The sequence below is a fragment of the Mytilus trossulus genome, chromosome 14, assembly GCF_036588685.1.
Source record: "Mytilus trossulus isolate FHL-02 chromosome 14, PNRI_Mtr1.1.1.hap1, whole genome shotgun sequence".
Taxonomy (NCBI): Eukaryota; Metazoa; Mollusca; class Bivalvia; order Mytilida; family Mytilidae; genus Mytilus; species Mytilus trossulus.
Window position 1 is genome coordinate 6,825,653 of NC_086386.1, and position 19,951 is coordinate 6,845,603.

The window sequence follows — 19,951 nt, forward strand, 5'->3', positions numbered from 1 at the left end:
TCAGGTTCATCACTGAAATGGTTTGATTTATTTTTTTCAAAATTGTTCCTCACAGAAATGTAAAACTCTTTTATTAATGTGATCTGTAATCAATCATACCGCTTTTTCTGGACCAACAATGTAAGGAGCCAAAAGTGTGAACTTTTGTTAAGTATATATACATGGAAGTCACAAACTCGGATTGGAACTGATGTTAATTATTTGTATCTACGAGCATTCTTTGATATAATCAAAAACAATTTACAATGTTTTTGCCCTGAGCATTAATAAAGAGACATTGATTGTCGAAATGCGAATCAGGTGCAGAAAAAGTTATCCTTTCATGTTTTTTACAACTTATTCATTAAATGATCGTCAACTCTAAGAATTACTTTGTTTATTCAAGTGTGTATTGATTAACGTTGTTGGATTACTACGAGAATATCGGCGTTATTACTATTTTTGACAAGATTCTATAGAAAACCAAAAATCATCACGATTTGCGTTAGCAGATATGATTGCTACATTTGAAGAATAATGACATATAAACTAATTCTACATAGATAGTATATCCCAGACGATTGAAGAGGACAAAAATTGCACGTGTTGACACGATGCACTATATGTGTCTTTACTGTTCGCCAGTACAATCACAAGACATGAATCAACCTTCGTCGCAGTATTTACGAGGGTGAACCGAAAAGTAAGTATCAAATTTCATTGATAAAAATCAATAAAAGACGGAAACCCCAGCTGGTTTGGATATTAATATTCTTAATATAAAAGACTTAATAGATGATGTAATAGGATTAAATATGATGCGGAACGGTTGTAAAGGATACTTGGCTGACATCAGTAATGAAATAGACACATATCATATATAGGTTATAACAAGGCTTAACATTACCACCAGTTAAATTAGCTTTTTAATTCACTATTCATGTGAATGACGTTAAAGAGATACTTAAATTTAGAAAAACTGGCAATGTTTAAATGTGTTTAACCTCTAAACAAACTCAATAATTGTCATATTTTGAGTCATCCTGCATGTTAAAGTGCATGCTGCAATTTTGTTTGATATGCTACATGAAAACATATAAAGTGTAAAATATATGAAGTATTGCATATATTTTCTACATTTGGGTTTTTTTATATGATGTACTTTTTCACCATTATCCGAGGTTAAGGGGACGGATTGGCGCCAGCAGACTTGTCCAATCTCGCCACATTTTGTATGTGTTTCCCTTTCCCAGGTCTGTTATACGGGGGTTGTCGTTTGTTGTATATCACATTTGTTTTTCATTCATTCTTTTGAACATAAATCAGGCCGTTAGTTTTTGTCTTTTGAAATCTATTAGTTTTTGTCAGTTAAACGCTTTTAGTTTATAGCTGATAATGCAGTATGAAAATTGATCATTGTTGAAGGCTGTACGTCGATCTATAGTGTGTAACCTCTATATCAAGAGGTATCGGGCGGATAGTTGTCACATTGGCAATTGGCTATCATACGACATCTTCTTATTTGTATAATAATTGTCAACCTACCTGTTGTAACTTTGATCCGCATTTACTCTCCAATACAAATGAGAAATTCACCCTTGAAAGTAGTGCTGAGAATGTTATTTGGTCGAGCTTAGGACGAGTAATGCTGAAGTAGGTTTCAAAGTTCAAACCTTTTGTTTGAATGTCAGAGGCTATGACTTTCATGAGAGATTTTCCAAGTTGTACTATTTTTAGATTTCTGTCTATTATCACATGAAAAGGGCACGCCTCACAAAAAGTGGATATCCCAATCTTTAAATCGGACGGTTTGCTCGAATATGTGGATTGATGAACACATATCGTGCAGTTATTGTTACTGTTGCGTTGTTGTGAAGAATTTATATGAAAGACATGATGAATTCCGGAAGGCGATTCGCTTGGCTGTATAACTATGTCAATCTGCACTTGACATAAAAATTCAGCAATTTCTTGAACTATTCCTGCATAATAAGATAACAGACGACGCTTGTCAGAATAAAAATGCATATCAACATTGTCCAACTTATTTTCACATCGAAACGAAGGTGGAGTTTGATTCTTAAATTGTGGGGCTTTACATATTTCCTCATGTAATCCGTCTAAGTTACTGAAGAATTCCACCATGTTACTGCCCATCATGCCAAGAGCTTTGCCGTATTCTGCCAGACATAACTTTACATATTCCCGACCCAACTGATTTAGACATGTTGATAGGTCCGTTTCTGAAATTGTATGAAAAACCGTAATAATTTTACAATTTTGACATGAACTGAAATACACACACGATACAGTTTAAATCAAAATTCACAGCATTGCTTTTGCCTGATTTTTCACAGTTCAGTTCATTGAGTTTAAATATGATATTCGAACATTAAAACTACTGGTCATGCAAATTCTGCCAAACATTCCAAAAAGAGAAAGACGAGGGAGAGAGAGAGTGCAGTGATAATAGTCACCTTACGAGTTGTGGCGTCGAATCAGTGCAGTGAGAAAACTATGTATATTTAATACACTTTACGTCAAAAAGTAAGTACAAGGTCTAATAAAATTGCTTGCGGGAAAATTAGTTGTCGTTTCTAAATAGTTCCGTTCTAATGTTTTACAAAAATTCTAATAGTTGGCAATGACTGAAATTTATGAAATACATATGACAACAGAAATGTTCTATTGATATAAGCCGCCATCAGGTCCTACTTTTCTTGTTGTTCTACTTATAATACCAAATGCGACTTATAACTGGATGTTTTTTAATTGCACAGGTAATGTGTACACGTATTGGAGAAAGAACTGCAAGTACATGTTAGCAGCTGGGTTTCATTGTACTTTGTTTTAGTGTTTGTGACTGGTGGGCTGTTGATTTGCTGTAGTCTTTTCTCCTTTTCATGATTTTATCTGTCTTTCAAAGTGTTTTATTATAAACGACAGTTCTTATACGGTATCAACTAAAGATTTTTTTTGTAGGTGTGATTGACAAACAATCTGTTTGAGGTTCCTAGTGACTTGTGTTGTCTGTTTGTGAAGTATGCTAACATAATGTTTGGCTACTGGATCCTAATTATTGTCAAATTGGTATGCCGGTTTGGCTTGCTCATCCAATTTAATCAACATAACGGATCTATCAAGAATTATTATACACAAGGGAAGTTTAGATAGTTCTAAAACCAGGTTTAACCTACTATTGAAAGATGCCTGTTCCAAATAAGGAATATAACCATTGATAACAGTTGTTTCTGTTCAATCAGTTAGGACTTCCTTGTCTTAAATTTACCATAGAGTTCGGTATTTTTGATATCATATTTTTGTTTTTGGCCTTGGTATAATTTATTCTTATTTATGTTACTCTAGACTTCTATACAAAGAACGAAAGCGATCATTTAACTTACAGAACATGATATAATTATGCACCATCGACAATCGTTTGTTATCCGTCTTATATTACAGTAATTGCACATTTTAAGTCCGCAATTACTCTCAGAAAAGTCCTCCAAAGCAAGTTAACTTGCTACTGGTTTTCCGTTTTTTTAAAGAGGTAATTTTCCAAAATTACGGATATTAAGGAACAATTTACTATAATAGAATATAATGGCGCTCATGTTATGTTCAGTTGAATTTAAAGGCTACCAAACTAACAACTAAATATTCTTTGGCAACTCAAATGCACCAAACATATCATAGTGTGCTGTTATATACACAATCTATTTCGGTAAATGTGTAAGCAACAGATCAATTATCTATTTATTTCTATTCCGTTATATTTGGAATTTCTTTAGACTTGTGGTACAAGTTTGGCTAGTATGTAAATCAGAAGTGGTCTGATGTTACTGTTGTTTTCTGCACGAATATTTCGAGGGCGGTAGTACGGGTGGGGTTTTATAGGCATATATAAGTCCTGATTACGTTTGATTATTATCGATGTGCTCGAGTAACTTTGATAGACGAAGTTAACGTTAAGCTCTGCATAATATATTACAGTTATGTGTGTATTGATATGTATTTAGAGGACATTGTGAATGTATATAGATGGAATTGTGGTATATTTTTGTAATTTGTAAAATGTTTACAAGATATTAAATGTTGTTTCGCTGAGAAAATAAGAAAGTTACTGCGAGCAAACAAACCTAAATTATGACTTGTCTCTTATTTAGCCATGTATTTAGTATAGAAATGTTTTAAATTCGGACGAATTCATGAGGGAGAATTTAAAATAACATATTATCTTATATATATATATATATATATATATATGTCAAACCAGAATAACTCTGTGACGAGTACCCAAATTGAAATTAAGCACACCGAATAAACTGTCAATGAATCGCTTTAATACACAACGAATAACCATAAAAACTGTGTTATAATGCCTATTCGTTCAAATAACTGTAGTTCTATATCAGGTAAGACTGCAGTTCATTTTTAACTTCATCAAAACAGTATTCAAAATATGACGTTCAAGTGACTTTAAAAATGACTTTTATGCTCTCATGTACCCAGATATTGATCCAATTTGTTTATTAGTGCAATTTTTTTTTGTTTGAAAGTACGAAAAACATCCAATGTAAATATTTGGAAACTGCTTAAGCTAGACAATGACATTTGCCAGACCTGCTTTCTTATATCAATATGCCTCGAAACAAGTTTTCAAAAATTGTGTTATATGACACAAGAAATATATTGACGAGGCACCTACAATTGAACTATATGCATGTCTAAAATTTCATTTAAAATATATCCGTGGATTTAGGAAGTTACAGAAATAGACATGATAGATCGTATACCTAAAAACAATAAATGAAATCACATAATTCTACAAGAAAAAATCAAAAATAAATGACAAAATCACAAGTACAAATATAAAGCACAACAATATTTCCAAATAACAACAATACTCGCGGTTTCTTAAAGGAATTTTAAACCTGTTGATTAGAATGCATGATGTTCTAAGCTTGAATATATGAATTGGACTATGACAGCATGTAATCCTCATTCCAGCAATGAAAAGATGTGTTATCTGTTTGTCCAACTATTGCCGCTAAAACTGATAATATGTTAAACTGAAATGTTAATGACTTTTTTTTCTAGTGCGATTTTCTGTAAAAGTCAGTCAATCGTATGAACAATAATGTTCATTCAGGTAAAATTAATTTAATAATGATAAAATTGAGTTTAAAAGGAGGTATTTTTCAATGAAAGGGACGAAATACTTAAAGACTGCCAGAAACGATTCAAAACCTTAAACATCGGAAGGGTGGAATGTGTTTTGTCATACATACGTTTATATAGACAGTTACACAAATATGTATCGGAGACTTTCACGCACAGAGAGGTCGCAATTCAACAAAAACTGCCCATGCCCTCATAATCAGTAAGTTTTTTTTTCCAGCATTCCGCAACATGTCTTCTCTGAGCAACTCAATAATATGACGTTCAGGTGACTTTAAAAATGACTCTTCTGCTTTATTGTATCCAGATTTTTATCCATTTCGTTCATTATTGCAATTTTCTTTGTTTGAAAGAACGCAGAACATACAATGTAAATATTTGGAAACTGCATAGGCAAGACAATTCGCAACATGTCTTTTCTAAACAATACAATGTCGTACAATGGACATACAGGTATGTGTGGTCATATTCTAAAGACATGTCTTTATGGTAACAAGAAGTTAAAACCCTGCAAAAATACCAGAATATCGGTTAACAATTTCTTTGTTCTAACAAACGGATAAAAATTTGTAAATCATAAAATCCTGATTTAGTACACTGGAAACACAAATTCAACTCTGAGCATTGCAAAGCAAAATATTCATATTAGGCAAACTAGTATTGAAATTGATTATTTAACTTAATCATAAGGGACTCTGTAAGAAATTAAGACAAAAGTAAATCATTAAGTGATGTTTGTCAATCAACAATCTACTGTTTCCTTCTACATCGTAATTCTATATGGAAAAGGACAAATTGATTGCATATGTAATCTACTACTAATGATTCCTTGATTCTAATTACAGCTAAAATCACACGACCGTCAAATACTCATTCTGTTTGGTTATTAGCCTGATTTTTTGCATCGCGATTCCAAGATTTCTATCTCGAGTAGAAAACAAATATACAATCAGAACATCGTTAAGCTTTGCTTACAATTAATTTCAATAACTAAGGAAACTTTATTCCTTAATTGCTTGAATTAATGGTTTATGTAATTTGAACTTGCTTAAGTAAACGTCGTGTATTAAAGGTTCAAAACAAGTTTGCAATCAACACTGCAATGTCACGGGAATAAATTCAGCCGAGTATATTCATCGAGAGTCTGTAGTTTAGTGGTTATAGTTTGTTTATGTATATCTATGTTTATTATTTGACTGCTGTACCCATATTTAGGACTTTTTTACCTATTATAAAATAGAGAATGGAAATGGGGAATGTGTCAAAGAGACAACAACCCGACCAAATAACAAAACAACAGCAGAAGGTCACCAACATGTACGTATATGTCTGTTTGTTTTGTTCACACATTGTTGTCGATATAATGGAATTTGATGCGAATGTCAAACTAATGAAAGGTTTAGCTAGTTTTAAAACCAGGTTTCATCCACCATTTTCTACAGAAGAAAATGTGTGTAACGAGTATTGATGCTGTATACATTAGCTTGATGTGTTTGAGCTTTTGCCATTTGCATAGTGACTTTATTTTTTTCGGAATTCAGATTTTTGTGGTTTTACTTTTTCTTGCCTTCATATCACTATATTATCTTATTTTCCTTTTTTTCACATTATCGCTTTTTTAAATTATTGCATAATGTGAATTCATATCTAATCTATAGTGTATTACTTCCAATGATTTTAATCTACACTTAAAAAAGTACAACCGTATGACACTCCTATCCATAACTAGTTGAAACATAAGAATGTATTTGATCTACAAGTGTACTATAAGCCAAAATCTATAGTTTCTACTTATAAACAAGTATCTACGATGAGTACAGAAATCCGATAAGAGTATAAAGCATATCAATAGCTTCAAGTAAGAATCAATGCATGTACTGTCATCGCATTTCAAGTTTATACCTAATATTGAGTGACAGGATCGTTACGAGTATTTCTATAAACAGAAGGCACAATCAGATTGTGTTCAAGTGGTACAGTATGTCATTAGTAAACAACTCCAAGTTTATCAAAGGTGGGATCGATCAAATACAATTTGCACTTTAAGACCTCAGATTCACAACAAAAAGCACGACTTTACTCTTTAAAATAAGTGGCATATTTGTTCATGTTGAGAGTTTCTAATCAACGTAATTCTCTCAGATTATTTCCAAGACTGTCATTTTTTGGGGCCGTTATCAAAAATGAAAACAGTATATTATTGTATATTGTACAAAGATGCTCAAATCGTTCGTTTTTATAGTTTTATTTGTATGTATATCATTGAAATGTTGACCAATGTACATTTAAAAAGTTAGTAAACTCTTTTTGCGTAAAGAAAGTTTATGATCGCCTTTAACTCTACTGAAATAATCGAGGGTAGATTAAATATAATGTCAAACAACAGTCTTGTTATTCGCTGTTAAATCATTAAAACAATCTATGAATATGTATATATTCAAACAGTGCATAACATTTGATATAACGTAACAATGAATACATACAATTAATTTTTTATTTCAATGTTATGAATTCATTCGTTATAATTAAATTTTTATATAAATTTTTGAACATAATAATTTCTAAATTAACAGACTAACAATAGATCTCTGTCGTATGACCATATGTGTTATTTGATCTACTTCGTGCTCGATCAGTATAACATATTACAAATGAGCAGCAAATATACAAATGAAAATAGTAAATAATTGAACATACAAGTTACTTTTCAATGATTTTAGTATATTACCAGCTATTCTTATTATTGTGCTATTTCAGCTTTACAGTTGAATGTATGTAGGTAGTGAAACTAGTCCAGGGGCTACTTTTGTCACAAGAATTCATATAATGAAAATAAACTCATCATAGCTACAAGGACTAAATTTTATATATACGCCAGACGCGCGTTTCGTCTACAAAAGACTCATCAGTGACGCTCGAATCTAAAAAAGTTAGAAAGCCCAAATAAAGTACGAAGTTAAAGAGCATTGAGGACCAAAATTCCTAAAAGTTTTGCCAAATACAGCTAAGGTAATCTATGTCTGAGGTAGAAAAGCCTTAGTATTTTAACAGTTTGTAAACAGTTAATTTATAAATATAACCATATCAATGATAATTCATACGTACTGACTACTGGGCAAACACCGGGTGGTTTCTCTGCCAAATGCATATTAATGATATTTGCAATAACATTATTGTTGATTAACTTTATACTTCGTACCGTTAGCAATGCAGAAGTATAACATCTTTTAATAAGTCAATAGTTCATAACGAATTAGAAGCAATTATGTCCCTAAAGGTTGATATCTTATCTAGCTAAATATATATGACGATCTATATATGGATATATAGCACCATTAGACGTTGATTGTTTACTTCAACATGCGGATTTCAGCGCAAATTAAAAAAACAACACTTGAGATTATTTTTCCTGTGAGATGAAATTTCGATTGGAATACCAAAGACTTTATCAATAAGCTCTCATTAGTAGGAAACCCAATTGTCTAACCGTCGTCTAATTTAGACTTTTCGTATTTAAGGAAATTGGTCCTCTCCAAACGAATGCATAAAACATGATTAGAAAACTAATTTCACAGAGGCTTGTAAAGTCTGTCGTTTATGTTGGCACACGAAGCCAATCACGATAATAAAAAAGGTATGCGTCTTATAACTATATCTCGTTTTACATCGAGATTCTTCGATAGTTCCACTGAAATGATTATAATGAATGGAAATTGCCTTAAACCAATTGTAAAACTTAGTAATTTCGAAAATCTTACATGAAGTTTTACCTTATGGGAGTCTAGAGTGATTAATATTAACTGACAATTTGTCGAAAACAATACGTATTATTCTGATTATAACGCAGACATCGTTGTTAATTCTATTACATTGTATAGATAAGGCAACGTTTTACGGAATATATAATTTCTTCCTTGTTCAAGACATTATGATTGTTGTTTATAGATTCGGTTGTTTTCCTTCATAGTTATCAAAGGTACCAGGCTTATAATTGTATACGCCAGACGCGCGTTTCGTCTGCATAAGACTCATCGGTGACGTTCAGATAAAAAAAAATTGTAAGCCAAAACAAGCAAATGTATGACTTGAATATATGCATCTGCCAGCAGTAGTATTTTTCTAACACAAATATTATAAATAAATAATCACAAAAAAACACCCTAAAATTTATTGTTAGGTCAATTTCTTAAAGTTAATAAATAATATATAAATTGACTGTTTACAAAAATTTGAATTATTTGAAATACTAAGGCTTTTCTACCTCAGGCATGGATTACCTTAGCTGTATTTGGCAACACTTTGTAGGAATTTTGGATCTCAATGCTCTTCAACTTTGTACTTTATTTGGCTTTTTTAAAACGTTTTTAAATTCGAGCGTCACTGATGAGTATTTTGTAGACGAAACGCGCGTCTGGCGTAAATATAAAATTTAGTCCTGGTATATATGAGTTTTTTATTGGGGAAGAAACCAAAGGGATATTTAAAAAGTAAAATCACAAAAATACTGATCTCAGAGGAAAATTCAAAACGCAGAGTCGCTATTTAAATGGCAAAATCAAAAGGCCAAACACATCACACGAATGGATAGCAATCACATGACTTGTTACATTATGTAGACAATAGTGGATCATACTCACCAGTCGATAAAAAAATGGCAAACCCATGGTAAAAACGCTTAAACACGAGTTTTTATTGCATCTACCTCAATCTGTGTGACTTTATCGGACATGATGTAGCTGTACATTCATGTATTACAAATCACAAAATGTGCAACGTCTCAGCACGTGACTTACTATCGAACAGAGAAAGTCATATAGAAGACACATTAGTATTCAAAAGGTTCACAAGAGAATTAAAGTCAACGTTGAGTATCAATGTTTCGTAAAGAATACCATAATGCTGAGATGAATTAGTGTAACCCTATCTACACATGTTTCATATATGAACTAGAAATATTAACTAGAAATCAATTCAATTCATTATTTCCATTCTATAAATATATATTCTTTTATTCTCAAGAGAGGGTAACTGAAAAGTGCACTGGATTATGGACATAAACAATTAGAACAAGCTTTAGTTTTAACGGATTGTTTCCCTCAATCTGCGATCATTTGGCACACCAAAAGGATTATCGTGATTTATCGTTCATATAAATGTTGTACTGAATGTCTTTGCGAATAACCTGATATTCTTTGTGTTTCTTAAGATGCATTTGAAAACAGCAATAAAATATCACCAGACACTGGTTCAATTGCCGTTTATAGTCGATAGAGGGTTGGAGTTTATAAAAGATTTTGACCTTGGTATTAGCAAGAAGGTATTGCCTGTAGTCAATTAAAGAAATCATTCTTTTTTTAAATTTATAGGTACTAAACCTAATAAATGTACCACAGATGGAACTGATTCATCGCATATGAATTAATACATACGGTAACTCCCTTGAGGTTAATTGTGTACTGGAATATTTTTTGGCACGTACTTATTATTTTTACTTACAGTCAAGCGTCCCAGAAGGACAAAAGGACAATACTGATGGAATGTTCATTATAATTATTCAACATCAAAACAAACTCATTTAAAGACATTACTTTATTTCCATGTCGGAGCCAAAACAAAGTAATCTGAAGACATTATCTTTATTAACAACACAGGCAAATTTAATGCTGTCACCGATTATACATTAAACGAAGAACAAAGCACCTGCTAACTCTGTTTTAAATTTATAAAATGGTTACCGTCTAATTAACTTGCTGTTAAGGACTGAAATAGTTACTCTGCACTAATGACTTAAAACATACATTCTGTTATGATATTAAGGTTAGTACCAGAATGCTTTAAAAAACACATTTTGTTTGAATTTCAATAGCTTGCTTGGACCTAAACTTATTAAGGAACTATTTTCATCCGCTATATTTGCACTTACAATTGTACATCATTGTTTCAATAAAAACCTGGCTTTATATTTTAATTGTCAACCTCTTTGAAACAAATTGAATCAAACTGAAATAAATCTGTCATTTTAATAATCAGATCTTTATATTGTTTTAAAGCAAATTTAATTATGTATTCTGGGATGAGTAAGAGAATACACAAGTAATTGGAAAAACAACATATCAAATACGGACAATGTTTTTGTGTACATTTGCATTTTCATTTCTTTGTTTTATTTCTTTTGTGAATAGTGTCGAAAGTGATAAAAATGAATATGGGGAGCTATTCATGTGCATACAATGGTTGTAGAAATCTTCAGATGTAGAAAACATTGATACATGAATTACACAAAGAGTTTCACCAGATCTTTCTGAGGACCTAACAAAACTTGTGCAGAAACAATGCTCGAAACAAACAAAAACCTGATAAGCTTGTAAATCATCGTATTCTTGGATGACAGTTGGTTGCGGAAAACGAAAAAGATTTCACAAACAGCCGTAGCCATTAGAAACATCCGAGAAAACCTTACTTTCTTCCTTGCATATGTATATGGCTTATTTTCTATAGTATTGGCCTAGCCTTCTGTGAAATCCCCACCGTGACACGCAATTGTGTAAGGTAAATTTTATGTTTTGACCAATTAAAAATATTGATATCCTTGCGTTTGTTGGGAAGATTGAGACGCACCTTTCGACGGTCAATATAAAGATAAGTTAACGTACAGATGATTTACTTTTATAAATTGTTATTTGGATAGAGAGTTGTCGCATTGGCACTCATACCACATCTTCCTATATCTAATAATTCGTTTTACATAATTTTACCAGTTCCTGTTTATTCAAGTGCACTGAGGCTAATAGTCGGGAATAGGTTACAAACAGTAAACGTATATTTTGAATTTTCATGTTGATCAGTCGATTGAAAAACAATGTCGCATCTGTTTGTACGAAATAACAAGTGATATTTTTCTTTTGTTATTTCAAAATAATGAGACAACAAGGAAAAGCCAGGATAACACTCCCCCGTCTTAAATATATAAAGAAAAATTAATACAAAAATCTTGATATGACAAAACAGTTAAGGAAAGAACAAATGACATTGCAGCTGGCGAAAAACCGAGATGTACTTATTCTGAACGTATCTTCGGTACAAAACAATTAGGTTAGTAAAAAGACAATTATGTTGAATAAGGGCAAATAGTTTCCCTTGCTGCAGTCCAAATTTGAGTGTATATCTTCTGAACGTGTTTTCGATACAAAACTTAAAGGTTAATACAACAGATATTTTGAAGAGTGGCAAACAAATTTTGTTCAAATACACAATACCACCTATATGGTACTCAGCAAATTATCGCAGTTGCACTATGTGCTATGTATGGTAGTGTCTTTTGCATTAAACAAAGCAATTAATAATTCACGTCCTCGTTCAGACCTGTGTATCCATATATATACATCTCACATAGCTAATAATAGTACGCCCCAATGCCACTTTAGCAAAGGTTTTACTGAACGAAATAAGTCAATATCATAAAAATATATTTTCAAATGTAATCCCCCCAAAAAAACAATATGTTTAACAAGAACATTGGTGGTTGCTTATCTTCCACTGGTATATGTTTGCATATGTGTTCTATAATTTTACTGGCTAAGGATTCAAAGAACAAAAATAGTTATCTTGAAGAATTTCAGACAATATAAGTGTTCATGCAACAACCCTGTAACATACAATGCGAAAACTCTTTCTCATGTAGTTATATAAGTATTAATGATTAATATAGGGGTGTCCGTGGTACATATATCAAACAGTAAAGAAACACCAAGACTTAAATAACAGAAAAGATATATGGAATAAAGATTACTTTCCGAAATTAAGATCAATAAAATTGAAATTCCTCCTATTTCATTTAAATTTATTTCCTTTGACCTCCATCTATAAAATGTATTGATAGTGAAAAGTAATCCTCGTTAATAAATGATTTTGGTCACAAGCTTATACTTGTAATCTCTGCAATTCGTATTTACATAAGGGATATATGATCACACACCGATAGTTGCATTTTTAACCCTTGGCTTCATTATGCCGAAACCTTCTCTAACAATACAAGTAATAAGTCGCATTCCATACCAATCAATTGGGTTTTACTACATAAAGAGGGTTGAACAACAACCTATAAATTCTACATTTATTAGATTTAATGCAAAGGTTGAATGTTTGTAGGTGGGAATTTTTTTAAACAGATTTGTAACGAATAATCAACACCTGCTAAAAATGAAATAATAAAAGATTTCCAGTCTTATCACGATTAACTTTGTCCTTTATTAATTCAAATAACAACGTTTTCAGATTTTAACCTTCAATAACATCGTGGATCATTGTTGTTGCAGCTAGGAAAGTGCATAACATATAAGGTCATTGACACAAATGTAATATGCAAGAGTCCATTCTAGAAACCATTTTCGAAAAGCCTGATTGTTAGTCTAAATTGGTATTTGATATTTTTTTCATACAAAATTCTGAACATAAATCGTCGTAACCTCGAGTTAGCCTTATTACATGGTAGATCGATTGTCGTTTGATTTTACGTCCATTGCCAAATATATGTATACTGTATGTTCAGGTTGAAAACAAATTCATTTTAATGCTCTGAAAAATTAGGAAACTATGTTGGATCGGGACAAGAGAATATTGAAGTCACATGACAACTTTCTGTTTCAATAATTAGTAATACGACATTACTTTAAGTTTTTCGTCGTGGCTAGTCCGGTTTTAAATGTAAGTATCTCCAATAAAAATGCATTATACAATGCCATACCTGCTTTATTTTCATTCGTATAGTTTTAGCAAAACTGTTATTTCCTGGAAGATCAAATTTGAATTAAATCTATATTATATTGTAGAAATTCGAATATTATCTGTCACGGAATTATTCTGCACGTTAACCATCACATATGTCAAGTTGATATATGTTTAAATTATCTTTGACAACTTCATACCTTGGGACCATTTTATATTTTTTAGGTGATGCTCGTCTGCGTAATATAAAAAATAGCGCAAAACGAACCCGATGTTTAGCGCACTTTTGTTGTGCTGTGTTGCTTTCTTGCTACTCATTTTTACACAAAATAACCCTTAAATTTAAAAGATTCCAAACTTACGGAGAAGATTTGAAGCAGCGTGTGCGAGTTTTAAGATGGATTCCTCGTCGACAGGGTTGTGTCGTAACTCTGTATCAATAAATGCCGTGCTGAAAGTTACTTCATCTATGTCACATGCTTGTCTGCAAATAAAATAAAGGAACAACATTTACAATCGATGTCAATCTACTGTATAACATTTTTTATATATACAGTGAAACCTGTTTTAAAAAGACCACATAATAAACTCATCATAGATGCCATGACTAAATTTTGTAAATACGCCCGACGCAAAGGAGAGCAAAAAAGTGGTCTCTTAAGACAGGTGGTTTTTTAATACAGGTTCAATATATAAGAAATATATTAAAGAGGGAGCTAATTTAATGGTCTTATATTACAGGTTTTTGCCTAAAACGTGTGGTCTCTTGAGCAGTTTTGACTGCATTTTCTATTTCTTATCTTATATTCAATTAAATTTCAAAAACACTATAGTTCCATCAAAACAATTTCTTTGTTTCTTGAGCTTTGATACATATGGCACATCAAAAAAATGATGGGATGAAAATAGTTGGTTCGTGCTTTTTTGTGTTTTAAATGAATTTATTCAAAATAGATTTTTTTCATATGAAATCTATTTAAAGAGTGAACTAAAACTGTATACTAATATCATATGAGTTATTGTGGAAATAACAAGAATTGCAAACCAATTTATCAGACAGTATGTAAAAGATGCGTGTTTTAAAACAATAAAAGGGAAACTGAGGGTTATCGGGGACAAGTAGTAATTGTATTCACATTAAACAGAACATAGAGATGTACAATATACTTATGAAATCGTTTAAAATACTTGTATCTAAACATAATTGATGTAAACTTTTGAGCCGTCTGTTGGCATTTTGAAAGCTTTATTTTGACATGGATATGTTGTTCGTAGTAAAATATGATATATACTACTACCGTTAAATGAAATAAATGGATATTTATATTACTACTGGTGTGGTGTGGCAATGAGTAGCTGAGAATAGTATCATCACATGCATACAAAAACAATTACTGTATTTTGTTGTTTTAAAAGCATATACATGTAGTTTTTATCCGGTTAAATGTCCTCATTACTGCTTTTATCATATGTATCTACCCAGTTAATAGATTTAAGAATTATTCAAACAAAAATAAGAATCCAACTCTCTTAGACTGATATATTTTATAATTCTTTTAATGTCATTTCTGATCATATAGCCCCTAACATGTCTATGTCATTATTATTCCCGGACTTTTAATTATATGGTCTTGAACGTTCGTTTTGAAAGTAAGCTCAGAAAGGGAATTCGGACGCTCGAAACAAATAAAGTTCTTTCTTCATTTATTAACCATTAAATATCTCATATCGTACACATAAATATACTTACCTTGCGACATTTAACGCATCTTGACCTTTCCTACATAACAGATTAGAGTATGCCCTATAGATAAAACCAGCCTGAAACATAAGGAGTAAAAATGTTATAATTATCAGTTTCAATTGTGTCTAAACATAACGCATAATTCTGCACATATTTGTAATTTTTCATCTTTCAATTTCACTCCAAAGATAACCTACACACAATCATTAATTAACAGAACAATAGTACCCAAAACCAAAAGACAATTGTACTCTTATCTAAAGACAAGACATACTCTGGTATCAGAGGGATGAACGATATACAGTAATCTTAAATGACAAAAATTAAGATGTTGAGACATTTGTTTCTACAATTAACCGCATTCATACATTTTCTCCTTTTTTTACAATAGTAGTCTGGAATGGTTGAAATACTAATACCTATACAAATGTGTCGGATGTGGTAAGATTACCAATGGAGATGATTCACCAGCAGGACCGTGGCTGTTCGGTTCGTTTTTGATAAAAAAAAAAATCACATTATCTACTATATTTAAAAATTTAATTATACTTTCAATACGTAATATGAATTTCTGCTAATGCTCTTTTAAATAACTTAGTTCTATATGTATTCGCTACACCCCTGATGGCGTTAGCCTGCGAACGGTGTATATTATTTACACCATGCTATTTTGGTTAATGCTAAATGATAGTTTTTAATAATTTAGGAGTGAGATCTTTTAGCAATTTAACTATTATTTGTCCTTATTTCATAGTAAATTATGATAAATGTATGATATCCAATATCATGTAATGGCGTAATGGTGTTATTTATTATAAGAATTACAGAGGATATGCATGGTGTATACCTCGAATGCAACCCCAAATGGCACCTCTTTACGCTTACTATCAAACATTCGTGCATGCAGTGTTATATAAATATCACAGTTTTTTTTACGATAAACAAGACATCATATTAAATTTTCATGGAAATAACAAATTAACGCCTTTCTTAGAATAATTTTGTCACGCACAAACAAGGATTGGAATCACTTCTCAGCAAAAGCAGCGGATTTTTTTGTTTTTGTCAATTAAACCATACAAAAGATGACGCGATTCTTCATACAGTAGTACTGAAATCATAAGACAGTAATATGGGGTTTCATCAAGAAAAAGTGTAATACAATCTAATTTTTCAACTAATCTCTATCCCCACATTTTAACTAAAAGTTTTCTTTACACCGTTCTGTTTGTGTTTCGTCTACATTTGCTCACATAACACTCTGCTATAATATATATATTGGTAATGAATTGTTTTAAAAATGTAAAACGCGGTGAATAATCTCATATTGGTATTGTATCTGCTCAAAATCAGAATCCTGGGATCGACAAAAACGTATTAGTTCTTCTTGGTCAGTAGTATTTATGTATTCTAGACATTTGAATGGAGAATCTAACAGTCATGTCTTCAATGCACGTAAGTCTTACATCGGCACCGACATTCTTATATTGCATTTAATCATTTATCATAAACACAATTTTGAAAGTTTATCTTAACTGGCATTTAATAGTAAACAACTGGTGTCAAAAATCTATCTCTTTTCTGAGGCAAGCCAATACATGGAGCTTTTGTGAAGATATGTAGTGATTAAAACATGAATCTATACACAATGATGTAAGATCGTTTGAGTGAGAAGATGTGCTTTTATCAGGAGTAATGACGTCCAACTCATGCACAGTTGAGGATCCCAAATAAACGCATGTATGCAATAGGACCTGTTGTATATGACTAAAAGTTTATCATTTTAATCATCTTAAGCTTCCAACTACAATTTCTTACAATGAAACTCATCTTTTTCAATTCTAATATAATATATTATATGGTAGGGATATCGGGTGTGTTCGTAAACCGTTGATGTATGAGTAACCGTTGTTCCTTTTTCTCTAATATTAGGACTTCTGATAGTGAAATGCATTCTGTAAAATAATGTGCAAAAAATTTTCAGTACTGTACCATAATGTTCTGTGATAAAAGGAGGATTTTTTTCGGATCTTTCTAATCATAAACTTTTAGTAACTGTTTATAAATTTTAAAACATGCATTTCAATTCTAATTAACAATTTACCCATGCAAAGTTAAGACCTTCTTACAATAGACCTCATCTTTTACAATTCTGATATGATATACGATAGGGTAGAGATAAGTTTTGATAACCTATTCCCCATGCAAAGTTAAGACTATTGTGGTTGGGCTTCCGACTGATTGTTTATAGATTTGGATGCTTCAAATATTAAAATCTTGTAATCCTGATGAAGTTTATTAGAAAACTTGTCCTGATAGCTTTCCTATTATCACGATCACGATTATTAGTTATACTAATTTGTAGGAATATGTGTTCGTATACTTCAACAAAGATCAGACGAAAACATAGATTTTAATTTAAAAATGATAAAACTCTGTATTATACGGAAACCAAATTTTATTACATTTGTGTTTGCTTGCATTGTTTGCATTGTTTCAATTTTATGAGCCTCTCACTTAATATCATCAATACTGTCGATCAAATGAACTACAAAGTACAGGATTTTATATGTTTTTACAGAGTAAATTCTATATAAACTACAGATAAATTAATTGTTTTCTCTGGTGTATTGTATCGTGCTTGTTAGGAGGGTTATTTTTGAATTTCAATGTCTTCAGATTATATAGCTTTCGCTTAATTTAGAAAATAGAATTTTTAATTGGCTATTCATTTTATATTTTCGAATTTTCGAATACGAATACTTTATTTCTCATAAAACAACAATTACATAGCTATAGAGAACATACATAAATATATAACTATAAGGTACAATTTGTACAAGCATGTGTAAAAAATACAATGAAATTAACTTGGAGAAATGACTTTCACATTTATAACTTTGATAATTTTAGAAAATAGAATTTTTAATTAGCTATTCATGTTATCTTTTCGAATTTCCAACGGCGTTTTATTTTTATGACATGATTGTTGAAAAAAATCTTATTGTTCAAAAAGTATTTTTAACTTTAATTGATCTAATGATCTAATTACGCTTTTAAAGGAACTGCATATTCATGCAACTGAATTTGACCTATCTTCAAATACGCATACCCGTAGCCAGGGAGGTTCAGACAACCCCCCCCCCCCTTGAAAACAAATAAGCACTGTTTAAGTCAACGTTCTGTTTGAATTGTGACTATTTAAGCCGAGTTCGTGAGTCCAAATACCCTCCCCCCTTTTGGCTACGGGCCTGAATACGTATAGGCATCTAGTTCATCATTTAAAAGTATATGCATTTGTGTATACCCATAACACTGTAGTGCTTAATATAAAAAAACTAACACATTAAAAAAAATGTCTTTACTCAAAGACAAGATTGATAATGAAAATTCCTCAAAAAATACATATTCAAATCTCATACATGGCTATAGATTTATTACTACAACCAATACATTAACTTATGCTGCAAGATGTGCAAAACCTTCAACCCTCTAAGACTATGTATAGTTTATCAAACTTATAGTGAAGGATTAACATTGGTCAATTACAACATGTGAAAACATCCATCATATAAACATTTGTTTTACTAGTTCTATAAATATTCTTGTTAGAGCCGTAAGACAGTGTTTAATGGTCCCAGATTGCTGGGTATAGTATATGTCGGACTAATTGTTGTTGACGTCTGGTTATCAAAACGGCGCTTAAAACTGATTCATGTAAAATAAATAGAAGGGATCAAAACTATTTTGAGATTTATCTCGTCAATAAACAGTCGGATATTCTCTTGATTTTTCTGTAACAGATGAGGGTAAAAGTTTCTTTGATTTTCTTACAATAAATGTTAGAACAATATGTTTCATGTACATCAAAGACGTATCTTTCACCAGACAGTTTCTAGACAGAAACGAAGAAACTGAAAACTGTGTATATGATCATGATAATTTTGTTAATGAAAAGAAAACGGTTTCATAAAATGCATTTCAAAATAACAAGATGTTAAGGAGTCCGATTTGGTGTATATACGCCAAATAGACAGCAAAAAGTAAAATCACAAAAATACTGAACTCAGAGGAAAATCAATTTGGAAAGTCCATAATCACATGGCAAAACACACTGAAAAATAACCAAAAGACATATGGGGGTAATATATATGAGTGTTCACGTGCACAAAGCTCTTCTTTCTTTTTGTCTTTTCAACTTCTTATTTCTTCCTTGAATGATTATTCTGATGTGATCTTAATATTAATTTACACTATTTGTATACATTTATGCGTTTTTTAGTTTGAGTATCAATGCATAAGTATCATTTTTTTCATCGATTT

The 19,951-nt window shown here is 31.4% G+C and overlaps 1 protein-coding gene across 1 annotated transcript in view; it reads right to left on the bottom strand.

Moving 5' to 3' along the window:
• LOC134695876 (guanylate cyclase soluble subunit alpha-1-like) overlaps positions 1-19,951 on the bottom strand; it is a 58,421-nt gene that overhangs the window by 13,659 nt on the left and 24,811 nt on the right. Inside the window, exons 2-4 of the mRNA XM_063557345.1 lie at positions 15,635-15,705; positions 14,247-14,368; positions 1,525-2,222 (exon numbers count right to left, since the gene is read on the bottom strand). Of these exons, the coding sequence (XP_063413415.1) occupies positions 1,525-2,222; positions 14,247-14,368; positions 15,635-15,705 (891 nt within the window). The remainder of the gene's footprint in view (positions 1-1,524; positions 2,223-14,246; positions 14,369-15,634; positions 15,706-19,951) is intronic.